Consider the following 21,585-nt stretch of genomic DNA (forward strand, 5'->3'; position numbering starts at 1 on the left):
TTTTTTTAAGGAATTACAGCTTTTTAAAGAGGGTGGAAACTCCTGCCCATGAATTTCCAAGAGAATAAACTCCAGAGCAGCAGTTGTCCCTAGTAGCAAAAAGATGGCAAATGCTGTGACAACTTGGAGACTAACTGGCTTATTATTTTAAGCTGGGCTGGCTATCTCATGTGGACTCATCTGTCAGTTGAAGCAGGCCTGGTCTGGGGAAAGTCCCGTTTCTCTAAAGGGAGGGCTAGCAGTGGTCGCCTGGGCTCAGGCCACTGTTTCTTTGTGAGGAGGAAGTGAGACTAAGCAGGCCCAGTTACCTCTTGTGAAATAACTCTCTTATAATTTTTAATAAATGTTCTAGTGAGTAGTACCAACTCTGTGCTGGATATGTTACAGCCAGAGTTGCAACACTCAGATTCCACCAGTTCTGATGTGGAGATCAGTAACAAAAATTGAACATGTTGTTGTTACGAAAAGGGCTCAAAAGCAGCCTAGCCTATAGAGAGCACTTTGCTCTGAGTGCTCCTAATTAAGCATTGGCAGTGACTCCTTGTTGACAAGTGGGCTGGGGTATATTTTCACTTGTCGTAGGCAAGCTCAGAGGACACCTTGGTACATTTAATTTTGTGGCGCAGGAGGAACGTACCTTGTAGTGGCTGCTTCACCTACTAGCACAAATCTATGCTTACTTCTTCACTAATTTTACTTGTATTTCTGCGCCCAGGAGAGAACATTTGCAACACTAAGCATACCTAGCTGGGAAGTGAGTGCTGTTGAACTGAGTGGGATATACTTCTGAGTAGACATGCACAGGGTCGTACTGCAAGGATACATTTTGGGTCTCGATATCTTAGTCAGAACTCTCCTTAGGTAACTTGACAAAATGGCCACCGAGCAGCTGCATGACTGAAAAGTTATGTACAATAGAGTGTGGCTTTTGAAATACTAAGATGGCATGTGTCCATTTTGCATGTCCTACAACGTTGCTTCATCGTATAAAGGACTTGGCTTCTACTTCAGGGCATATTTTTGGCTTTCTTTTGTCTGCACAGTTGGCAGTCTTAGCTGTTGTTTCTTTAATGAGTTATTTGATACTAAAAGCAGGACATTTTCCTTTCCTTCCACTGGAGGGAGACAAAGACAGACAAGTGAATATGTTAAAAGGAAGTACTGTTTAAATGAGCACTCATTTTGCCTTTGGCGGCAGGAGACTGAGCTCAAGTCCAGGAAGCTGGATGCGTAGCATTCCCCATTGGCTCCATGTTGGCCCAGCACAGTTGTATTTTACTCGCTGTGAAATGGTTGTTTGTTTGTTTGTTTTTAAATAAAAAGGGCTGGCAATAATCTAAACTTACCGTAGGCAGATCTACATTTCAAACCTAAGTCAGGTTTAAACTGCTTTAAATGACATGACTTCTCCAGGGAAATCATGGGAATTGTATTTTTATGAATTTGCTGAGAATATTCTTTTTCAATCTTTCCCAGAATTGCCATTCCAGTGCCTCCGTTGGTGGAAACCCATGATAAACTGGGTTTATTTAGCGATGCAGCCACACGCTAGCTGGTGACTGTGTCAGCATTTACACTACACTTGGAGGAATGGATCACATTTTGCCAAGATCTGAAAGCATAAATGTTGGCCTTGACACAATTCTGACATAACACTAAGTTCTCGCTTTCTTTCAGGCCATTTCTTCTCCTTCCCCACCAGCTGCTTTTAAACAGGAAAGGGTTATTTTATCACCTAGCATGCCCTATTTTTCTATTACATTATATGGTCATGTACTTAAGCTCACTCATTTTACCCTTGTATTTTTCCCTGAAGAAGTTGAAGTGATAGAAAAGTAACATTTAAAAACATAGATATTCACTACAACAAAGTGGCAATCTCATTCTAATTTTCTTAATCTGATTTCTCAGATAGTTCTAGAAGGGAAATTTAATGAGATGTCCCTTGAGGATTGGCCTTGTTCTAAGTCATGCTGAATATGAACATGGAACAAAATAAGACATCAGCTTGGTTGCAAGGCATCTGTCAACCTAATCCAGAAAAAAAAGAACCACATGTGTAAGCAACTATACATATACATTGCCCCTGGATGCATACCTGCATGTTCATCTAAGTGTTGCTGAATGGCTGGGTGAATAATTTAATGCATATGACGCCACCATTTGTTATGGGGTTATGAAGTTACCAGTTGCACTCAACTCCAGTTGCATATGGCCCAAGTCCCTCTCCTCCAAATGCCTGGTCATTGACTCTGTTACTCATATATATAATATATACACACATCATTACACTGGCTGACTGATGTGCATGTGTACTCTTACTTTCTCCCCCACCCCACCAAACCTCTCCCATTTGACTATTAAGTTCTAAATTGTACACGTTCAGATAGATTTCCCTCTCCTCTCTCCCAGTGATGACAGAACTGGAATTTGTAACGGAACTCACTCTCTCTCTAGAGAATCAAGTTGGAGAAGTGAAGGTTGGGTGGCTTATATTTGGTTTGGAAATGACTCTGAAATTCTAAGTAAATGTGGTGGAAGAGGCTAGAATGCTTTCATATGTTCCTCTTCACGTACTAGTCCTTGTGTGCCCCCTTTTCTCCACGACCTTCACGTAAGACCATCATTGGAAGAAGCACTCTTTAAAAAAACACTGTGGTGGGCTACATCCTTACCTGATCCAGTAAATTAAGCTTGACCCCCCCCCCCATCAAAAGAAGAAGAAAAAAACTTTTGGGTGGGTGGTAGAAACTAGATCATATCAAAACATGACAAGCCCCCAAATCTCACTTTGAACCCTGTTAAAGAACAAGCCATTATTTGAAGCAACATAAAATGTTGTTTCAAACTCTCATCTCTGGAATGACTGGTCAATCATAAATTATGCTTCTTGTTAATGCCGCCTCCCAAACTATTAACTCACCAAAAATTGTTTTTTTAACCTTCCAGCTGGAATGCATTTCATGGCTTACATTTTAGGGTACACAGCTAAAACTGACATTTATGCCTAGGCCAAATGCACTTTCTTTACCATGTGTATGATAAAGCCAAACCTAAGCCAAGACTGAACATACCATCACCTGCTGCATGTATATAGAGTGGAAGACATGCTTTGCTGCTGCATCATGAGAATAAAAGCTTGTTTGCTTGCTTTGACTGCTTTCCATTAGCTTTTCTAAGTTTTCATACAGTCGTACCTTGGTTGTTGAACGGAATCCGTTCCAGAAGTCTGTTCGACTTTCAAAAACCGTTCGACAACCAAGGTGTGGCTTCTGATTGGCTGCAGGAGCTTCCTGCAGCCAATCGAAAGCCCCGTAGGATGTTTGGCTTCCAAAGATTGTTTGCAAACCGGTTGCAAACACTCACTTCTGGGTTTGTGGCGTTTGGGAGCCAAAACATTCAATTCGCATGGCATTTGAGATCCAAGATACGACTATATTTGCTTTTTCCTTATCCCGATGCTATTCCCAGTTTTGCATCCATTATCTTGAAATGATTACCATGTCTTGCTGCAACTAACCAAATGGCATTGCAATCAAACTGAGATGGGACAGACAAAGAAACTTCACATTCTTGCTCATTTCTACAGCTCTTTTATTCTGCCTAAATTCCTTCCCCTCTCTCATGCTTTTTTTGCAAGACAAATGCAGGTGGTGGTCATTTTATATCAACCTGGTGTTGCAAATGCAAGCGGTCAGTCAGCAAAGTTTGAGTTTTACCTTTTGTATATCAGCCACGAGGTTTGATTCCAGAGCTTTGGAAAGAACACTTTTTAACCTACTATTGGAGTTTGGAAACATCTGTAGAAAGTAAGTGTTCAATCAAACCAATAAGTTATTATGTAACTGATCTGAGTACCTTCTTGATCCTTCTTCCTAACATAAAGCCGTTTAGATATGGACAGAAGTGTGCATGGAAATTGCAAGGACGCTTGGGGGAAGAGTCATAGGTCAGAGGTAGAACAAGTGGTTTGCATGCAAGTTCAATCTTTGGCATTTTCAGGTAGGGCTGGGGATGACAGCACAGACAAAATTTAGCTTGATGGACTAATGGTCTGACTCTGTATTTGACCACCGAGCCTCTTGGGCTTGCTGATCAGCGGTTCAGATCTATGTGATGGGGTGAGCTCCCGTTGCTCTGTCCCAGCTTCTGCCAACCTAGCAGTTCGAAAGCACACCAGTGCAAGTAGATAAATAGGTACCGCCGGGGCGGGAAGGTGAACAGTGTTTCCGTGCTCTCTGGTTTCCGTCAGTGTTCCTTTGTGCAAGAAGTGGTTTAGTCATGCTGGCCACATGACCTGGAAAGCTGTCTGGACAAACGCCAGCTCCCTTGGCCTGAAAAGTGAGATGAGCACCACACCCCATAGTCACCTTTGACTGGACTTAACCGTTCAGGGGTCCTTTACCTTTTTTTACCTTCATCCTGAATCTCATTTGGCTGAACTTAGGTGAGCAATTTTATTTACACTGGAGCATGGAACAGAATAACCTCTTGCAGCATTTGTCTGCGTGCAAAAGGGTTGTTGTTTTTTAAAAAAAAATCAGGTGTGATTGGCTTAGGGCATCCCCTAGACCAAAAAAATAAGAGTTGTACATTTTCTCACCAGGAGGCTTGGCATCTTTAGGAGACTTGGCCCAAAGTAGCTACTAACCTTGAAATAACATTTGAAGAATCCTATCCTATTTCTCTGTGTTGTGAGCTGTGTTGGTAGGACTGCCAGATCTAAATTTCAAAAACAAAGGGACACTGGAAGAGGAATGTCTGGACATATGTGATGACCTATTGGGGCTGTGCTTTTTGGAATTCTGGGTATGTAGCATCCTGGGGAGACCCACTCTGAGGCAATTGAAACGGCACTGTCTAGTCTCATGGATATTATCTGGAAATGTAACAGAATGGGGAGATCCAGCATAAATGTCCTGCAGCAGAGGAAACTTAAGAATTACCTATATTAGAGGATCTCTGAGGACCACTTGGACTCAAAATGTTATAATCTTTCTCTGAGGTTCCTTCTAGCCAGCTGAATAATTCTCCCTGCCCCCCATGGTCTATTTGTATCTTGGGCAGGCTTTCTGTTGGAAATGGGAATAATCCCACAACGGGGCGAAGGGAATGAGGCCTTCTTCTGTCTTTTGTTGTATCCACTTTTTGGTCCATCTTTTATTTTTTGCTTTTGTTGGGTTCTTCTTTTTTTCTAAACTAGAGCAAACAATTTTTTAAAAAAGGACAAAAAAATGTACACTGAAAAGCACTAACAAAGCCTGAATATGTAACCTCTGTGCAGATGCAGCATGGACTTTTCTCTCTTCCCCCTTCCAGGCGCTTTGGGTTGATGCAAGCAGCTACTCCAATATCAGCCCCTCTCCCTCCCTTGCCCCTTGTAAAACCCTCTCAGAGAGGAAAACAGATCCTTTAAAATGAAATAACAAAAGCATCCTCCCCCTTTCCCCCGCCCGCCCCACCCCAGCTCCCTCAGCACCCCCTGCTTTTCACCTTAAAGCCCACCTCTTTGCCCCTGGATAATGCCAGTATTTGTTCTGTGTTATAAGTGCCAAGAAAAATTTTGTGACTCCCTCATCCCTGTGACCCGAGAGTATCAAGAAATTGCACATTAACTACTGTAAAGATTAAAAATAAAAAAAGGAATTCAGAAATGTTAATAAAAAAAAAGTTTGTAACAGTTGCGTGCCTGACCATTTCATTTGTAAGCTTGATTATTCCCTGGGGAGTTTATCATGGAGCAGCCTTGCTGAAATTAAAAACAGACCGGATTTGCTTAAGGTAGGTATCTAAGCTTTGGAGCATTTCTGTGGATCCACCGGGCTAAGTAACTTCTATTTCCAAATTAAGCAACCCCATTGTACAAAACAAATACGACTGAGATTCATGTTTGTGTGTTTCATTAAATTTCATATCTTGCTCTTCAACTCCCCTATACTAGAGTAGAGATGGGCAACTGGTTGCCCTCCATATGTTGTTCATTCAACTCCTGCCAGCCCTTATCAGCATGGCCAATGGTGAAGGCTAATGAGAGTTGTACTTTGGCAACATTGGGAGGGCCACCGGTTCCCCACCCCTGGACTAGACAAAGCATTCCTTAAGCCACAGCATAAACGTTTGCAAAATCAGGCATCATTTGATTAGCATATTTACCTTTTCTTGAGTTTAGCAGAACATGTTGAATTTCTGTTACTCTACTGAAATGAGTGGCTCCGATTAAATTGCTGTGCACAGTTCCCTGGGACTAAGCCTCACTGAACACAGATTGAACTACATCAGATTAGCCTGCAAACTGCACAGCAAGACACTTGGGGAGGGAGGACATGATACAAGGTTTGTACTGCTACAAATGGTAGAGACAAGTGAGAAATTACTTGGTTGCTCGGAATACAATGTGATCACAGCCTTGAGCTTTAGGCAATCAGTTAAGAATCATCTTAAATAATGCCCCCACAATTCAGTAAGAGTGACTGAGAGTGCGTTCAAAGTCCATTAGATCCCTAGCTTCAAATAACTTCTGTGGCTGGCTGGCCACAGTTGAAGACAGAATTCTAGACTAGTTAGATCAAAGTAGGGTTCTCTTCTAGTTCAGAGGTGGAGAATTTCTGTTGCTTCATATTTTGTTGTTCTTCAGTGTCCAGCAGTCAGGGATGACGGTGACAATCTGACATCGGGATGGCCATTACTGCTCTTGTTTTCACATTTTGGGGTATGTAAATATCACCACTCCCTTCCCACAGCAACATTCCAGGACCAAAGTTTGCATTAAATAGAAGTATAAAAACTTTTATTTTTCTTGGAAGAACTAAAAAGCTTGTTCTGGTACCTTTTTTTTAATAATACTTCACAATAGAAACAGAATGGCTTCTGAGTGCATGTGACAGCAGGGCTGCCTCATAGAAAGGACTGTTATCCTCCACATCAGGCTACTGAGTCACTTGGGCTTGGCTGAAAGTAGCCTCTTCATATCAGCATGGACAGTGTGTCCTTGGCAGGGATTTAGACCTAAGGGGAGAAGGTTTGTTTACCATATAACTGAAAGGGATTGAGCTGACTAGGTGTCTGGAAACCAGTTTTCTTGAAGTGCTTGGCAGCACCCCAGAAGTATTGGCACCACTTGCAACCTGAAGCACAGCACTGAGGCCTGAGGGATTTGGGTGATGAGATTCTGACATTTTGCTCCCTGTTTCTGTTGGACGGCTGGCCTCACGGTAAGAGAAGGAGCTTTCGGGTGATGTTGCCAGTTCCACGAAGCAAAATCCCGTTCTTGGCACTTAATGCAGTGAGATGGCTTTGGCCTGTTCTCAACTCTGAGCAATTTTGCCCTTTAAAAAGGAAGCGAGGCCTTTGTCCTACCCCGTCTATTCACAGTATCCATCTGCTACTGGCTGAGGTAAAACACAACCGATGGCTTAGTCAATTGTGCTTCTTCAGCAGGCACATTAAATGTGCAGCAATCTTGCACCCGTTCAGAGGTGGCATGAAGAATAAGAACCTATAATGGCAGCAAGAATAGTCAGCTGGGAACGTGTTCTTCCTCTTTGGCTGCTGGAGATGAGAGGAAAAGGCTACTCAGTGAGGTAAAGGAAACTGACGCTGCTGCATCTACTTGCAAAATGGGTAACAAACCGCATATGCAATATGGCTTCCACATTTAACAGGCACATCTGTCTGTCTATAATTTCACCTTGGCGCACACAAAAGGGGGAGATGGCACAAATTTCCTAACCTCCAGAACCCAGTCCTCCTTTTTCACAAATCTGCAGCCTTAAACAATTAGGAGCAAAGTCTGACTGCAAGGGAGAGCAGCCCATTTGGAAATCCATCATTCCACCTGATTAAATGGACTTGCTTCCTTTTCACCTTTGGAGAAAGCTTCACACCAATCCCGCACAGGATACAAGGCCCCAGTGTTCCACTCGACAGGTATGGGATTGGTTCCATGCCACCCTTCCCCCATGTCCGTTCTGCCGTTTGATCACAGAGCAAAGATAAGAACCAGCACTACCACCATGACAATGAGCAACAGGCCGATGATGCACCACTGACGCCGTTCTGATGGAGTGGGGGAAGAGAAAATACAGAGGGAAATGGTGTTAAAGGCAAGAAGACCAACCCTGTTAAGAACCCACCAGCCCTTCCACCACAGTGAGGGGTCTGACATTGCAAATAAGCAAAAGCAGTTAGAAGGGATCCTTTAAGGCAGGGATGAGGAACCTGTGGCCGTCCACATCTTGTTGGACTCTGGCTTCCATCAGCTCCAGATAGCATAGCCAATGGTCAGGGATCATAGGAGCCGTAGTACAAGAACATCTGGAAAGCTATGGGTTCTCCAGCCCTGCCTTAAACAGAATTAATTTAAAGCACGTAAGATGCCGCAATTTGAACCATATTCTAACCCTCTGAACCATGTGCCCCATCCCACTGGCCTGCACTCCAAGTATGATGGATACAGGTGCAAGAATCATCCTTGGAAGACCACAAGTAGAAAGAGCTCAAGTGAACATTCGAGGAAATGATATTGGGTGGTCTGTTCCCAGATTAAAACACCATAGTGTGGAGACCTAATCTATTTTGTTGGATTAATCATTAATCCAGGGGTGGGTCACCAAGGTTTACTGGCCATGGGCGGGACCACCCCCAAGGAGATCGTGTGTGAGCCGGACTGGTGCAGCGCAACACCAGAAATCACATCTGCGCATGTTCGTGGTGCCTGAAATCGCTTTGCGCATCCCAGATGCCAAAAAGCACACCTGCGCAGAAGCTATTTTCAGCATTTGACATGAGCAGACACGATTTCCAGTATCTGTGTGTGTGCAGACGCGAATGTCTAGGAACACTTTTTAAATAATAAGAATACAAAGCTTAAAAGGAATGAACTGCAGCTAAAATATTATGTTCATTTTTCACAGGGTCTAGTCTTTCCCCTGCCCAACCCCCTAATCTTATTGAGAGAGTCTCTTCTCCAGTCTTCAGAGAGTAGCTGGAAGTGGGGAGGAAGAAAAGGGTCCTCCTTTCCACACTGCCATTTTAATCTGAAATCTTAGACACAGTACTGCGCCCAGAGCTCAGAAACTGCTAGCACAAATGAAATTTGCGGTCGCAAAATGCACCTAGAACAACGGGAATTTCCAGCACTGGACACAGGTAGCTAACGTCTGTAGCACTCTTGGTCAAGAGGTGGAGCAGGATGGAGAGACACTGCAGGCCTGTTTATGCCATACAGTGGAGCTTGAATTGCTGCCTGCCTCACCCATGGAGGAAGGGCTGCAACTTAGAGATTTGCATGCAGAAGATCTCTGGCTCAGTCCCCAGCCTCTCCAGGTAAGGCTGGGAGTGTCTGGAGAGATGATGCTAGTTGGCATTCACAATACCAAGCTAGGTAGACAAAGGATCTGACTCGGGAAGCTGCATTCCTGTGTGCAACTGCCTGCTCTTTGTAAGCCAGAAACAAGAGCACTAAATGACACTGTAGTGGCACTCCTGCCAGGAAAAAAATGGTTTTAACCTGCTTTTGCATCTGTTACTCTAGGGACTTGTGCTGAGAGCCAGCAGTAGAAATGGAGATGCAACACTGGCCCAACCAGAATGTTCAGGTTTTTATACCATTACATCATTCTTTTAATTGCCTTTCTATTTCACACATATGCACGTACTCCAGATCTCCTGCGATGCATCTGCCTTGCTGAGTCTCAGCAGTGATGCCAAATGCTCCTTTGATTAAGAGAGGAAGGCAGCAAAAACTGCCTCCAAAGTGAATACTAAGTTCAACCCTATATTACTGATCCACCTGCACCACCACCCACCAGCAAGCGAATCTGGCTGTAGAGGAAAGAGGCAAGGGGGTGTTCTGGAAGTGTTGGAAAGAGGCAGGCGAAAAGGGGCAGAAATTCACAGTCGTGAAACACAGAATAGTTTTGTGGAAGCCAGGTTGCCTTCGCCTGTGGTGATGTTTATGGTGATGAAGGCAGGAGTGAGGAAGCTAAGGCCTCTCTACCTGGCCACTGGGACTTTTACCGGGCCACACCCCTCACTAGTCCTGTCTTGGCCGACTGAATATGTTCCTGGACTCTACTGCTTCTTGCCTGCCTGGATGGTGAGAGGTGTGTATGTGTAAAATTATCTGACATTTGCGTAGACAATTAGTCTACTGTACAAAAGTGTAAGAATCTGCTGTGGTGCCGCTTCCTGGCTACCCCACTGCGGCCCCGAGCAGATTATCCACAAAGGAAGGCAGTCCTCAGGGTGAGAAACATTCCCCACAACTAAAATAATAACATTTGCTATTCTTTTATGGGAGAAGGCAAGCATCCCGATTCCTAAACCAACACCTTCAGTTACTTGATGCCAAACCCTGAGCAAAGCTGATGAGCAAAAGAAAGCAATTTCAAGAAGTCTGGGGAATGAGGTTATCGGGGTGCGGAGGAGTAAAATCTCCCTTGTACCAAAGTAGTTCTGGAACAGAGAGCTGTTTCTTACCGCTTGCCATATGGGAGACTCTGGCCATTTTTTTGAGCACGCCATCCATGCGGCTGTGAGTGCTGTCCATCTCGTAGGCAAAGTCTTCCAGCATCCTGAAAGGCCAGCATAGGCATTGTCAACACGAGTGGCAACTGCCCACAGGGAAACCCTCTCCCAATAAGAGCTTCTGAGTCTTGCCTCCACCCCACAAAAAAGCATGGGGATGTCAGCCAGGTATGCCGGCAGGTTGCAAGCAGTTTTCTTTTAGGGGTATCTTCCCTGCCAAGAGAGTTCAGAATCTACTCATTCGAGCTACACCAGCATTTTCTAGTAATGGGATACACAACTGGGAGCCAGAGGTCCTGTTCCAAGCATAATCCCTGATCCCAATAACCAGCCTTAATAAACACAAGGGTGCCCCCCTCTGCCAAGCCAAGATGCAAGGAAAAGGGTCTTGCTTCCTGGCAGAGTGAATAGCAACAGAGGTTCTGGCCATGTGCTCTCCTCGTGATGCTCACCCAGAAAATGGGGTTGGGCAGTGGAAGTGCACAGCAATGGGAGGGGAGCCCCTCTGGCAAAGAAATCCGTTCCTGCTGAAGAATGGCGGGAGGGAGAGGGTAAAGCACTCTTTGCCCCTATCGGGGGCTCACACAGGTACAGGAGCATCCTGTGCTCATGTCTCTGAAACTCGAGTCCTTCCTGAATCTGTTAGAAATGAGTGGCCACCACAGTTCTAGATAGACAAAGGTTCTGGATCCTCTTTTCTGATCTAGCAGCGGCCTTGGGACTAGTCTGCTGCCATTTTATCCAGGCCCAACCTGCTAATGGGCCGTCCCCTTTGCTGCTTGCAAGGTTTGTCTAAAGAGCAAGATAGGAGTGTTGCAATACATCAGCACACACGCACACCCCACACTACCTGCACTCACACAGTCTGCTCATCCAGCTCTTCTCCGACCCGACTCGACATGTGCTTCAACACTCGGATGCTGCCAGAGACGAGCTCCAGCTGCTCATCCTGCTCCTCAATGATCAGCTGTCAAGGAGAAAGCGAGAATGCAAGACATCAGCGGGGGAGTCTGTTAGAATTCAAAGCAAAGAGAAACTAAGAGGGTTCCTGCCCACGATACAACAATATGTTGTACAAAGAAGTCTCAGCCTCAACTGGACGCTGTCCTTCAAGGTGAAAGGAAATGAGGACCAAGCTGGAGCAGCAACTCTGGGAGTTAGGCAGCCATACTGTCACTTCTGATGCCCCACATATGACCCATAAATGTCCATCTTTTTGTGTGCATTTAGGCAAATGGGACCAAAACTCATTTCAACAGCAATCTTGAAAAACTGAAACTAGCGAATGCCTTTACAGGTTAATATCCCTTCACAGAAGTCAGCCCTCAGGATCTTGACTGTCACATTAATGTTTTGTCAAAGAATCCAGCACCTGAACAACAAGAGTGGTTATGGGGCTCCTCTTCATTTAGCAAGAAAAGAAAGGCCTCTGGTACTTGCTCAATAGATGTCCTCCTGAGCACACCCAGTCCAAGGAGGACAAATGTTTAATTCTTTATTGACAAAGAATTACAGCTCCTGAGGCGCACTGAACATGCACACACACACACTTCTGGTGGCTAGGTAGCTGGTGTCTCTCCTCAGGCTTGCACTCCAAGTTGGACTGTTGGACAGGTGGCCAGGCCTAGACCCCAAATTTAAGTACCTTCATCTGATGGTGTGAGCACAAGCAGCCTGTGACTTGTCCTACACTGAAGTTGTCACTGTGCCTGCCTCTTCAAGCTCCTCCTGGTCCTGGGGGACAGTGGGGAAGGGTGCGGAGGGGATTCTGCTGGCCTCTTCCCTTCAAGCACTGTCTCTCCCTCAGTTTCTGGCTCGTCCTGTCCTTCCACTGTCTTTGACTGCTCAGACCCCTCCCCATCCTCCAGCTCAGGCTCCTGCCTTGCAGAAGGCCCACAACCACATAAACCACTACCCACTTCCCCAAGATCAGCCTCTGGCCCCACCACCGCTTCCGGTCACTCCTCAGAGCCTGGCCAGCCCCCAGTGCCAGATTACCAAATAGGCAGAGTAGGCACTGGCCTAAGGGCCCCACGTCTTTTAGGGGCCCCAAGACAATGGATCAAAATAATATTGATTCTATCTTGAAAGAAAATTACAAAAATGTATTAGGAGATAACTTGCATAGGGGGCCTCCACAGGGTTTAATCTGGCACTGCCAGTCCCTGTGAATATATTGAAATGGCCAACCTGGGACAGGAGAGGGTCGAGGAAGACTGGAGGAAATTCAAGATTTACCTACAAAAATATTGTAATTTGGTTGAATGTTAAGAAGGATGCTAGATCACAAATAACTGCCTACCACCGAATTAGATCTGAATTTGACGATAAGTGAGATTAAGGAAAATATAAATTTCTTGGAGAATTGTTAGATTTTATTTAAATGAGCGGAGATAAGATTGCAAACAAGTTGGTAATTTGCTTGGAAAATTTTTTCGTAACAATGTAAGTGGGAGCGGGAGATGTGAGGGAGTCCAAAGAAATGATGAAATTATGTTATGATATAAGTAATGTCGTTTATTTATGCATTTGTATTCAAAAAAATTTAATAAATATGTATTATAAAAAAAGAATATATTGAAATGGCCATTTGGGAGGAGACCAGAGTGGGAAAAGAGGTTTGCTTTGGTTCTGAATAAACATGGAACAATTTGATTTCTAGCCTACCGTAAGTCATCCCAAAGACTGGATAATGTGTTTCCTTATCTTGACTGTCTTAACAATAACCTTTTGAGTAACCCATTATTATCCCATTCTCCTGCTGAGAAACAGAGGGCCTTGCCTCCTGCTTGGGTTTGAAACCATACTCACTGTAAGAAAGGGAGGCAGGAAGCATTTATCCTCACCTCCACTCAAGGATATCTGTCACCTGTAGTCTGACAGGGAAGAAAGAAGAAAGCAATTCCAGGTATGGGGACCCTGTGGCCTCCAGACGTTGCTAAACTACAGTGCCCATCGCCCCTGACTGCTGACTATGCTGTCCAGGATGATGGGAGTTGAAGTCCAACAACATTCAGAGGACCACAGGTTCTTCACTCTTGTACGTGACTGAACCCACAGCTGGGGGAGAGGAGAGAGGTACAGGGAACAGGGAGTATACAGATGCTGTGAGCATCTTTTGAACTAGAGCCCAAGATTTCTCTCAGTGCAGGTATCAAGCTAGAGGACACGGTTAGGTCTCTGTAGGAAGGGATGTCAGTGAAAATAATGGACTGGGGTGGCTCGCTGTCACTGCTCTTACCTTCTGATGCAACTGCTGCTCTTCCAAAGTATGTGAATTAGCTGCTGACAGTTCCTCTGCATCCAGCATCCCATAGTGTTCCCTGCTCCCCACCAGCAACTGCAGAGGGAGGAAAAGGGGACACTATCTGAGCAAGCCCAGGATTCTTAGTGCTCCCAGGAGAGCTGAGACCAGACAAGGAAGGAAGGAAGCAAGGGTGAGCTGGGTAGAAGAATCTGAGGGTTAAGTGGAACTCAGGGCCTAGGAAGAGCCTTTGTCTGGTAAGGAGATCAGGAACCTTTTTCACGGCATTCCAGAATTAAATGGCTCTTAAAAGATGTGGTGTTGAGATCAGAAGAAATATTATGGATGTTGCTCTCAGGTGGTTCTGCTCCTTTAAGGGGGAATCAACAAGGGTGATCGTGCATTTCATAAGAGCTCTGGACTATAATCCACACCCCAAGGATACTGACAGTGAGACAAAGGATGTTTCACTTTAAGAAGAGAAAGAGACCATTCATCCAAGCAATTTGTGCCTTGCAGAAGAAAGCTGACCTTACTCTTGGTTAGATGACCAGCTCCACTTCCTTTGTGGCAAAGAAGCTCTAGACCAGCCTTCTCCAACCTGGTGCCCTTCATATGTTCTGGACTACAATTCCCATCAACCCCTGCCCACTTAGTGAGTAGGAGACTCTGGAGGTACCAGGATGGGGGGTGCTACCGGGGATAAAGAGCTACCCTAGCCATTGCCAATTATAATTCTTTTCCTCCCAGGGAATAAATTTCCAGCAAAACACTGAGGTGTGGCGAGGGTGGAAAAATGTGCTTACCTCTCTGTTTTTCCTCTCCGCAAAGGCCTGTGCTGCCGGACTGGATATGTGATCTCGCATTTCCTTTAGTCAAGAAAAGGAAGCAGTAAGAGAATATAATCAGATGAGACCATGGCCTTTAAGAGTACACTAATAATAACAACAATAAGGGTGGATTTTTGCAGAGGCACACAGTCTTGTCCTGTAACCCATCCTAAGTCATAGGGTCCAAGGGATATGGAAATAAATAAGATTACATGAGTTGACATCCTTGTAGATCACTGATGCGTCAAAATATTGGATATAAAATGCAGTACTGTCCCAGCTTCAGCTACAAGTGTGGCATAGTGAATAGAGTATGGAATTAGATCCTTCCTTTTTAAAAAAAATAATTTAAAAAACCCTCTCTCTCTCTCAGAATAAAGCACCCCAGCCACACACTTTTGTTAACATTTCCAAATCATCACTCAACATTTCACTTACCGTAGCACAGAGATGGAGAAGCTGTGTCCCTCTAGATGTTATTAGACCACAATTGCCATCATCCCTGACCACTGACCTTACTGGTGAGGGTTGTTAGGAGTCCAATAACACAGAGAGCCACAGACTCCGTAACCCTGCAACAGAACTATTCCTGTTCCATACAATAAGTGTTTTATGCTGCACAGGACAAAATGCTGCAGGAGTGACAAGGCATACATTCAACTCACCCTGACTGATTCCCGCATCTCTGTGACAAAAGTGTGCCGGGTGGCAACCTCAGAGGGCTCAATTTTGAACTTGCGCGGGTTTGACTCCACAATGCGTGTTCGTGAGTTAAGTTTGAGTCACCGAGTTAGAAAGCAGACAGAGCTACCTGGTTACAAATATCATGTGGGCCAATGCTGCATTTAACCTACCAGATGCTCTCTGTCTGTAGCAGAAAGCTACCTATTTATTAATTCATTTTATTTAAGAAATAATTTATATGGCACCCTACATCCGATTTTTCATTTCAGGGCAGTGCGCTACTACACTTTATAGGAAAATATAAAATAATAAGCAGATAGAGAAAAGAAAAGAATATTAAAACTGGGGGGGGGGGGGAGACCTTTGGTCCAGAGGCCAAATATGGCCCTCTAGTTCTCTTCGTCTGTATGTCACAATTTTCTGGGTGACATGCGCCAAAAAGGCAACATAGGCCCCAGATAAACCTCTTCAGCTAGGGCATGCCATAAAATTGGGGAATTACTGCTGAGAATGCCTTCTCTCTTGTAACTGAATAAGGGTTTACTCCCCTTCCAGTTCTTGCAAATATCCCTGCAAAGAGCAGGATGGGGGTGGGGGGCTGCTATTGCCTGCTGCTACCAACCTAGCAGCAGACACTGCGTTTGAAAAATGATGCAACATAATTCCCTGGAGAGGCAACCCCCCCCCCCCCAAGACGCTGTTCCAGCCCCAGCTTCAAAAGGATATATATGGTTTCCTCCAGGTCCTCCAGGTCCCAGTCGATGCTGCGTAGGCTGTTGCGTAGTTCATTAGTAGTCCAGTCAAATTCCTCTTTGCTGATGACCTGCGTCTCCTGCAGCAGCTGACACCAGCGCTGATAGAGCCCACGTGCTGCATTTACGGCTTTCTGAACTTCCCTACAGAACACAAATACAAGAGAGTGGCAGGGATGAGGTGGGCGAGCCAGGACAGGGGACTATTTCTCCTGCCAAAGCCATGAGACCACCAGACTGAACACAACACCCACCGGCCTTGCATAGCGACAGCTCTGTTTCTGCAGCTGCAGGCAGGTGACAAGCGTAAGAGGTTTGCCAAACCCCTGGTGGGTTCCCATATATCATCAATTGGGTCCATTCAAGTGGGCAAACCGCAAGCTGTGCAGCTCTGTTCCACCTGACAGAGAGCCTCCCATAAGGCAAAGTTTCCTCCCTCGAAGCAGCTGCATCTCTACACTGAGAGAGGTATTGTTGCATTTAAAAAAACCAGTTCACTTCAGAGGACTGTTTGGAAGGTGAAAATCTGTATGAATAGCTGTCCGGTGAACCACATGGTACTCCAGCCTCCATGTGTCTAGAGATGAGTTACCCTGGAGGAAATTGGGCTTGTAAAAAGCTGTGCACTGGACCACTGGTGGCAGATAAGAATTGCCTCCTGGGGACCAGGCAGAAAGGTTTTACAAAAAATTGGTGGTTCTTCATTCTTTTAGTCCAGTAGTAGCAAACCTCTGTGGAATGTGGTTGACGCTGTGGGTTAAACCACAGAGCCTAGGACTTGCCGATCAGAAGGTCGGCAGTTCGAATCCCTGTGACGGGGTGAGCTCCCATTGCTCGGTCCCTGCTCCTGCCAACCTAGCAGTTCAAAAGCACATCAAAGTGCAAGTAGATACCTTTCGGCGGGAAGGTAAACGGCGTTTCCGTGCGCTGCTCTGGTTCGCCAGAAGCAGCTTAGTCATGCTGGCCACATGACCCCGAAGCTGTACGCCGGCTCCCTCAGCCAATAAAGCGAGATGAGCGCCGCAACCCCAGAGTCGGTCACGACTGGACCTAATGGTCAGGGGTCCCTTTACCTTTACTTTAGCAAACCTCTGGCTAACGGGATGTTCCTGGTCTGGGCTCCCAACTCCCTCCAGTCCCAGTCAGCCTGGCCAATGTTTTAGATCACAACAGCCTAGCACAAATATATGTGAATATTGCACACATTCAGCAGGTAAATGCATTTTGGTGATCCCTCCAGTCCAGCCTTCCCCAACCTAGTGCCCTCCAGATGGTGATGGATTACAACTCCCATCATTCATAACTATTGTCTTTGCTGGCAGGGGCTTATAAGAGCTGCAGTCCCACCAATACCTGGAGAGCACTGGGTCAGGGAAAGTTGGATCTAATGAAAAACAAGATACCTTCATTAACTCAAGTGGCATCTCATGCACTCCAGGAAACGACAGTCTGACAATTGCACTAGGATACCTAACGGGTCATCTCAAATAAATATACATAAACCTAAAACCTTGAAGTCAGCTCCTTTGATGTGGAGACTAAGAAGAGTAATGTGGAGTGATGTGGAGACTAAGAAGTAAGTGGGTGAGTATCTCATTGTTGGATACTTCATACGGAGGAGTACTTATGGAACCATGCTTTGAGCACCTCATGGGCACTTCCATTTGGGGGCAGGCTGCTTGAGAGGGGGAGGGTCTGTCAACTCCAGGGAAATTTGGATGGCACTGATCATCTTGACACATTCCAGTCTGGCTTCATGCCTTAATTTGGCACTGAAACAGTTTTGGTCCCCCTAACAAATGTCCTTTGCCAAAAGATAGCCCTGGGGAGCATGATGCTATGAGTTGTCCTAGACCAGGCATAGGCAAACTCGGCCCTCCAGATGTTTTGGGACTACAAGTCCCATCATCCCTGACCACTGGCCTGTTAGCTAGGGATGATGGGAGTTGTAGTCCCAAAACATCTGGAGGGCCGAGTTTGCATATATGCCTGTCCTAGACCTCTCAGCAGCTTCAGTACAATCAACCTCCAAACCGGGGGTACCACATTCCAGTGGTTCTGTTGCCAGGTGTCTGAATTATTCCAGAAGTTGGTGCTAATGGATTTTACCCAGTATTGCTTTATTTATTTATTTATTTATTTATTTAAAATTAAACGACAGAAACAAATAGTGGTGTCTGAAAGATGCAAACTTGTAGGTAGCCTACAACTTGCCATCTCTTCCAGCCACTTCTGTTCCATTCCTTCTAATTCTGTACAGTATAGTGGTACCTCGGGTTACATACGCTTCAGGTTACAGACTCCACTAACCCAGAAACAGTACTTCAGGTTGACAACTTTGCTTCAGGGTGAGAACAGAAATCGTGCTCCAGCGCGGCAGCAGCAGGTGGCCCCATTAGCTAAAGTGGCGCTTCAGGTTAAGAACAGTTTCAGGTTAAGAACAGACCTCCGGAACGAATTAAGTACTTAACCCGAGGTACCACTGTACTGGAAAGGCTACTGTGGTAGTGAATGAGATAAGGCACTGTTAAAACTACTGCAATTATAAAGCAGAGGTGTGGCCCTCCTGATACTGCTGGACTACAACTCCCAGCATCCCTGGGCATTGGCCATGCAGACTGAGGCTGATGGGAGCTGGAGTCTAACAACATCTGCCCAGGGGGGGCAGCATAGGTTTCCCATGTCTGCTATAAAATGGGATGTTCACAGAGGATAAGTGTGGTGAAATGAATAACAGTAGATTTAAAGAGAGAGCAAAGCACAGAACTCTAGATCTCCTTGTTCCCATCTATGAGATCCAGCTGCCAAAACTCAACAGTATTCCTTCAAGCTGGCAAATTATATAGAGTCCCACCATTCACCAGATCAGTAGGACAAAATGAGGAAGGAGATCGAGGGACAAATTGCAACCAAGTATATTCAAGGGTTTTGGGGAATAGTCTGTTAATTACGAAATATGAAGCTGGAAAACATCACTAATTCCCAGTGGTTATTATAACCCTTTGTTATCCTACTCAGCAATTCTTTCGAAGTGCAAGTGTCAAGCAAAATACTTTACAAAAAAAACCCTATTTCTACAAAGTAACTTCCTTTTTTAGTCGTGTGTGTGTGTATGTATACTTAGCTACAGAAACTGATTACTTGTCACAGAGACTTACTTTGGGGGCTGTAGCTCGTTCAGACACACGATTCTGCCATCGTGGAAAATTTGTGCGCAATAATTTTTTTAGTAATGTCCACAGTTCCCCAAATATGAGCGGTCCATAAAATTTATGAACTGTGTTGTAGCAAGAACCCTAAATAGAGTCCCAATTTCGAGGCTGAAATGAATCCGCTTTGCTGTGACCCTGTGGCGGCTTTCGTGAGAGTTTGATCCATTAGGGTGGAAAATAAAATAATAATAATAATAATGAAGTAGGGCAGTGCCTTTATTAGGACCGGCTAATAAACGGAGTTTCGACGAAGTTCCTTAGCTGAGGCGGGTTTCTAATCAGAGTTCTCTAGCTTCTCGCCCCCGCCCCGCCTCCACATCCCCGCGTTACCCGACGCTTCCCACGCTCGCAGACCCACGCGGGGCCAGGCTGCCTTGCTGCGGCGCCTACCCCGACCAGGGGCGAGGAAAGACGGAGTTTGCGGCGGCCGTGGGAGTGGCTGCCACTCACCCTTTCACCACGAAGAACGGGTCCTCCAGAGACATTGCTGACCGGTCGAGATGCCTTCAGGAAAAGCCCAGCCGGCCGGAGAGCAGCGTATGGGGGCCAAACCATATAAGTCTATGAGCGAAGCGTCCCAGCCTGTCCGTCCCTCCCTCCTTTCCTGAGCTGAAGCCGCTTAGCAGCCACGTTTACTACGGGCGCCTCTTTCCTAATAATAGCAGGCCGCCCTCTCTCAACTCAGCCCAACCCGGCGCTCGCTCGCTCCCTCCCCTACCCCTTCCCCTGCGAAAGTGGAGCCGGACTTTCCTGGGGAGGAGTCGGGGGAAGGGAGGAGAGCGCTTGGCGAGAGCAATCAGGAACCTCCCCTGGAGCTTCTAGCAGCCTCGCGTTTCTTTCTTGGCCTCCTTTCTCTCTTTTCCTCCACCCTCCTCCGCCTCAGCTTCCTGGAGCTGGAAAATGCGTCACTCTTACTAAGAAACGCGGCCCTAAAATAGCGCAGGCCGCACCCCGCCCGGCTTCCTGATTCATTCATTTTCCGCCTGCAAACTGAGCGTTTGAGATCTGGGCGTGGGTTCCAAACCGCAGCTCCTTATCGGTTACACTCTAGCCACTCATTCACACTGTAAGGGCACCTGCAAAGAGGCTTACAGAGCGGTCTGCAAGTCCCTGCTTGGTTTTGTGTGTGTGTGTGTGTGTGTGTGTGTGTGTGTGTGTTGGTTTGTTTTCAGTGCTTGCCTGTGGGTGAAGTGGAGATTTTAATTCATGTTGGTGGCGGTTGTTTAAGGGACCAGGAACAGTACTTAGATTCAGGGCACAATGGAGTGCGCTCCTTTGTACTTCCCGCATTACTCTCTGCAATTTATTTCGGTGTGATAGTTAGCGTGACCAACGCATGCCCAGGCATCAGGCAGGAAAAGAGAGTCCGCGGGGAAGAAAGGTCGCCTGCGGAGACTCGGGCGTGATGCAAGAGTAAGGGAACACGTGCCAGCTAAAGATAGTCCTTGCTGACTTCCCTAGGATGCGGGGCCCGATCTGACGCGTATTTTACTAATAAGTAAATTCCGCTGCATTCATCGGAACTTGCCTCTTGATTAGAGTATGTATAGGATCGCGATTTTACATATACCGATGTCTACTCAGAAGCAAGTCCCGCTGAGTTCAGTGGAATTTACTCCCAAGTAAGTATGTATGTGTGTAGGACCCTTAGCCATAGTGGATCGTGTACAGATCAGTGCGGAGGCTTGGAATATGCTTGGGGATGGGAGCTGTGCGCGCGTGAAGACAATGCGGCGAGGCTGTGGAGGGAACAACGCAGAGCACGTGCAAACGGGTTGCATGCGACCCAGCAAAGATGGTTGTGCATGGACGGACGGCATGTTGCGTTTATGAGAAGGTAATACATTTAGATCACGCGGGAGTTCAATGATAAGTATTTACAGACCTACGGCCGTGTTGTGTGCGAAAAAGAAAACGTATCCAGGCAATATTTGTTTTTAATACAAGCAGTATTTGTTTCTAATGAGGGAGTCTGTGCCTTTAGGTTACATTGCTAAGGCAGGCTTTAGTGGCTTGTGTGCAACTTGTGTATCTAGAGTGCCGTGTTACATCACGTCGCGGCAGTGTGTAAACAGAAGGGGGAGGGGCAAGCGCAGAGCCCTTCTTTGGACAGGCTCCCGGAAACTCAATGGAGTCTCTCGTCTGCTTGCCCATTTATGGACACAGGAAGCGGTGCTGCTACGAGCGTAAGCATATTTTACAACGTTGGTAAACGCAGCCTTGGCTCCGCCCCTGTCGTCATGGTCCAATAATACATGCAAGGAAGCGGTAAGCAGAGAGGCTGGGGTGACCTAAATAGGAGGAGGAGCCTGTTGAGCGAAGGAAGCCCTGGAGAG

General features: G+C 46.0%; 1 protein-coding gene across 1 annotated transcript; it reads right to left on the minus strand.

The window, feature by feature from the left end:
• Positions 1-2,702: 2,702 nt before the first annotated feature.
• Positions 2,703-20,173, minus strand: STX10 (syntaxin 10). Its single transcript, XM_079966538.1, has 8 exons — positions 19,700-20,173; positions 16,012-16,181; positions 15,267-15,361; positions 14,578-14,640; positions 13,769-13,867; positions 11,388-11,494; positions 10,480-10,574; positions 2,703-8,055 (listed from the first exon to the last, which is right to left on the minus strand). Exons 1-8 carry the CDS (start codon positions 19,732-19,734, stop codon positions 7,979-7,981), a joined length of 741 nt encoding a protein of 246 aa, XP_079822664.1. The 5' UTR covers positions 19,735-20,173; the 3' UTR covers positions 2,703-7,978.
• Between the last annotated feature and the right edge of the window lie 1,412 nt (positions 20,174-21,585).

The sequence above is a fragment of the Podarcis cretensis genome, assembly GCF_951804945.1.
Source record: "Podarcis cretensis genome assembly, chromosome: 2".
NCBI lineage: Eukaryota > Metazoa > Chordata > Lepidosauria > Squamata > Lacertidae > Podarcis > Podarcis cretensis.

Bases quoted from the DNA above. Each gene is read 5' to 3' on its own strand.
- STX10 (XM_079966538.1), bottom strand. From the start codon at position 19,734: ATGTCTCTGGAGGACCCGTTCTTCGTGGTGAAAGG. The intron at 16,182-19,699 runs GTGAGTGGCAGC...TGTGTTCTGTAG, and splicing joins CCGTTCTTCGTGGTGAAAGG to GGAAGTTCAGAAAGCCGTAA. The intron at 8,056-10,479 runs GTAAGAAACAGC...CCACTCCATCAG, and splicing joins AGTCTCCCATATGGCAAGCG to AACGGCGTCAGTGGTGCATC.